At 42.7% G+C, this 4,400-nt stretch overlaps 1 protein-coding gene across 1 annotated transcript; it reads left to right on the forward strand.

Annotated features, from left to right (window-relative positions):
* Nucleotides 1-3,807: 3,807 nt before the first annotated feature.
* Nucleotides 3,808-4,164, forward strand: LOC123242849 (small cysteine and glycine repeat-containing protein 9-like). The gene has a single exon (XM_044670965.1). It carries the CDS (start codon nucleotides 3,808-3,810, stop codon nucleotides 4,162-4,164), a length of 357 nt encoding a protein of 118 aa, XP_044526900.1.
* Nucleotides 4,165-4,400: the final 236 nt, after the last annotated feature.

Genomic DNA, 4,400 nt, shown 5'->3' on the forward strand with positions numbered 1-4,400 from the left:
CCCCACAGCCCCAAACCTTTACCTTCCATCTTAGAATCAATAGTGTTTATCGGTTCCAAAGCAGAAGAGTGGTAAGGGCTAGGCAATGGGGGTTAGTGACTTGCCCAGGGTCACACAGCTAGGAAGTGTCTGAGATCAGATTTGATCCCAGGATGTCCCATCTTCAGGCCTGGTAGACCACCCTTTAAAGAGACTTGGTAATTAAGAGAAGAAGATAAGTGAACTAAATTGGGGAGTAGGGAGCAGAGATAACAAAGAGGCTTCTGGCTGCTGTTGAGGATATGGGAGATTTGAGCTATGTTTTAGGGAGATGGAAAGGGGCTAGGATCAGAGAATCACAGAATTTCAGAAATCAGAAGGAATCTGCACAGTATCTACTCCAACACATACCATGAAAAAGTGCCCTCATCACTGGCATCTGACAAATGGTCATCCAGAGTTTTCTTAAAGATCTCTAATAAGAAGGAACCCAATGCCTTCTGAGTAAAGCCCATTCTACTTTGACATAGCTCTGATGACTAAGTTTGAATTTTTCTCTTTGAAACTTTCCTCCATTGTTTTCATTATGCCCTCTGGGCCAAGCAGTATACACCTAATACAGTCTTTTTAACACGACATTAATCAAATCCCTCCTGGAACTTCTTAAAGCTTAAACCCCCCCAGTTCTATCAAATGATCTTCATATGATATGGACCTTCACTATTCTGGTTATCTTCTTTCTGTAAGCTTTTTAGCTTATAAACAGCCTTTTTAAATAGTGGAGCTAACAAAATTCCAGGCTGCAAAGCCTAGATCCTTCTCTTGATTTAGCACATATGATCAGGATAGATTTTCAGTTAATATATAATATAATTGGTCAATTATGCTCTTTTGGGGACAACTGAGTGGCTCAGTGGATTGAGAGCCAGACTTAGACAGGAGGTCCTAAGTTCAAATTCGGCCTCAGATACTTCCTAGCTGTGTGACCCTGGGCAAGTCACTTAACCCCCATTGCCTAGTCCTTGCCATTCTTCTGCCTTGGAACCAATATATAGTTTTGATTCTAAGAAGGTAAGGATTTAAAAACAAAGCAAAACAGTAGAGTAAGAACTGATCACAATGTTCCAAGTGTGATCCAAGTAGAGCAGGTTAAAGTGAGATGAGCACTTCATTATTCTTGGAAACCATATCTATCCATGGAGCTTCAGATCACATTAACTGTTTTTTGGCCAACATATAACACCACTGATCTTTATTGAGCATGTGGTCCACTAAAATCTTCAGATCTTTTTCAGACAAACTGCTTTTGTACTATGCCTCCCTCTTCTCTAATTTTTGAAGTTAATTTATTGGAACTTAAATATATGAATGTACATTTCTCCCTAATTTTCATTTTGCTAATGTTCTCTCTTAAATTTCTCCTTTCCATTTATTTCTTCCTTACATTTCTCCCTTAAATTTCAGTTTGTTAAAGTCATCCCATTGTTATATTCTGTCAAAATATTTTTGAATCCTGACTCTGTCATCCAGTGGTGTTAACTATCCCTCCCATCTTTTTGTTACATATGAATTTTCTGGAGAGGTCATTCACAACATTTTCAAAGTCATTAATAGATAAAAATATTCAATGCCTCAGAGTCCTGGGGCTCTACGCTGGAGACCTCCTTACGAGTTGACGCCACACTCTTAATGACTACTCTTTGAATCTGGTCAGTTTTTAATTCATCTAATTGTACTATTGTCTAATAGCTGGCCCTCTGGCTTCTCCTAATTCCTGGCCTTGGGTTTACAGATTTTATTCTCTTCTCTTTTTTTCAAAATCAGGATACTTACCTTCTCTAGACCATTGTCCACAATCTGACTGCCTGTCTCTCTGTCTCTCTTCCTCTCTTCCCTTTCCCTAGAACTCCCTAATTTTCTCAGGACCCTGGAAGAAGGGATTATCCATGGACCTGATCTCACTACTGGTTCAGCATGGGAGACTTGGTCTATCCCATTTCCAGCCTGGACTGTCCTTCTCAGGCAACACGGTGAACTCTTCTCTTCCTCCCTCCACACACATACATACACACAGACACACTCCTGGGGTTATGTGTTACAAAGTTCTAGAAAGATCAAACCAAAATGATTCCTATTCTCAAGAAAGCTTCTGTTCTTCAACTTTGTGGAGCAGGATCTGAGAAAGCACAGTGAGATTTACCTAGGGTTGTATATTTCTGGAGATGGTGCAATAGGATTCTCAGAGGAATACAAAGAATTTGAGGGTCAAGCAAAGTATATCCTTGAGACTGACTAGAAAGGGAAGTAAAGCCAAAACCAGAGGGATGGTCTAGTGGGTTATTTGATTCAAAATATTAAATTTTTCTTCTGATTTCCCTGAAAATTCCTCCACTTTGTATCAGTAAGTTAACAAGTAGCCTATATAAAGTAGCAGAAGCATGAAGTAAGATTGTAAAGAGAAACCTAGAAGTTACAAACTGTCCCAAGATCAAGAGCATTATTTTTTATAAAACCTTTACCTTCCACCTTAGAATCAATACTGTGTTTTGGTTTCAAGGCAAAAGAGTAGTGAGGGCTAGGCAATGGAGGTTAAGTAGACTTGCCTAGGGTCATATAGTTAGGAAATATCTGAGGTCGGATTTGAACCCATGACCTCCTATCTGTAGGCCTGGCTCCCAATCTGTGGAGCCACCTAGCTGCCCCCAAAAGAGCATAATTGACCAATTATATTACATATTAACTGAAAATTCTGTCCTGATCACATATCTGCTAAATCAGGAGAAGCTTTGCAGCCTGGGATTATTTTTTGGTTCTATAATATGTGAATTTCAAATAAGTTTTAGACATTCACAATAAAGCCAGCAGAAATTGTGCTGAAAACTCTGAGATGATGGGGATGTGTTAACTTTAAAGTTTTACATCACTTTGAGATGACTGGGTTGTTAGTGAACTAACCCTGAGGTGTCCCTGAGAAGACAGTCTGTTCCCCTGCCAAATTCTGTAAAACAAGATCTCAACCTCCTTGCACCCCGCCCAAGCATGCTCTCATCTCCATCTGGTCCATGTTGCTGAGTGTTCCCAAATCGAATCCATTGTTATGGGAGGAACTTTGCCTCTTCCCCATCCCACTCTCTTTCCCATGCTGCCCATCTTCCTTCACCACTCTGTCTCCTGTCCCCATGCCATCTGCCTCTGTACCCCTTTTTGTAATTTGTTTCTGTATTTTCTGTGTCTCTTGTGTCTCTACTCTCGGTAGCTCATTAAAATGTGATTGCTGCCTCACTTTTCGCTGCTAGCATGGCTTTTCCCCACAAATACCCAAAGAATAGAGTGTGCCTGCCCCATTTCCTAATTTCATGAATTAATTATCAATTCATCTAGTGTTCAAGTTAGTGTGAAGGGGAAAAAAATCCAGGCTCATTAAGAGGGTGGGAAAGGTGGAACAGAACACTTCAGACCTCAAGGTCTCTGCGGTAAAGGAAGAGTTTTGAGAGATGCTGAAGGCTGACATAGGAATATTTGTGGGAAGGAGTGGAATGAGGCGTAATAGAATCAATAATAGAAGGAATATGGATTGAGAAGGTTAAGGAACTGTGAGGCCACAATATCCAAAAGTATTCTAATGAAGAAGAAAACAAGAGACAGAGGGAAAAGTCTGCCTTGGAAATTGAGATAAACAGCAAGAAGGAAGTGGCTTGTGACATACTGAGTCAACCTACTCTTGCAGAGTATATAAGGGCTCTTCTGGAGAAACAGAACATCAGACCTCACTCACCTCTCCTGAGTCTTTTCTCTCCTTGCCTGACCTGAATCATCTATACTGACACTATGGGTTGCTGTGGTTGTAGAGGCAGCTGTGGTGGCTGCGGTGGCTGCGGTGGCTGCGGTGGCTGCGGTGGCTGCGGTGGCTGCGGTGGTGGCTGTGGTGGCTGTGGTGGTGGCTGTGGCTGCACCACTTGTACCTGCCGCCGCGTGGGCTGCTGCTCTGCCTGCTGCCCCTGCTGCTGTGGCTGCTGTGGGGGCTGCTGTAGCCCCACAGTTGTCTGCTGCCGCCGCACCTGCTGCTGTAACTCTTGTGGCTGTGGCTCCTGTGGCTGTGGCAAGGGCTGTGGCTGTGGCAAGGGCTGCTGCCAACAGAAATGCTGCCAACAGAGCTGCTGCTGTAAGAAACAATGCTGCTGCTAGAGGAGAGCAATCAAGGCTGAGCCTCCAGGAAGGACTTGCTGAGGCCATGCTCTGTCCAGGAAGGTAAGACTTTTCTTCAACTCACCCCATCTGCTTCTCTCTGTCTTGTGTGCCATCTATGGCTCCCTGTCATTGAATGAATCTTCTTCTTGTAGGATGATTATGATTTTTATGAGAGGCAGAATGATATAGTGGATAGGGCATTCCACCTGGAGTTGGGAAGACCTGGTTTCAAA

The sequence above is a fragment of the Gracilinanus agilis genome, chromosome 3 (assembly GCF_016433145.1).
Source record: "Gracilinanus agilis isolate LMUSP501 chromosome 3, AgileGrace, whole genome shotgun sequence".
NCBI classification, from domain to species: Eukaryota; Metazoa; Chordata; class Mammalia; order Didelphimorphia; family Didelphidae; genus Gracilinanus; species Gracilinanus agilis.

Bases quoted from the DNA above. Each gene is read 5' to 3' on its own strand.
- LOC123242849 (XM_044670965.1), top strand. From the start codon at position 3,808: ATGGGTTGCTGTGGTTGTAGAGGCAGCTGTGGTGGCTGCGGTGGCTGC.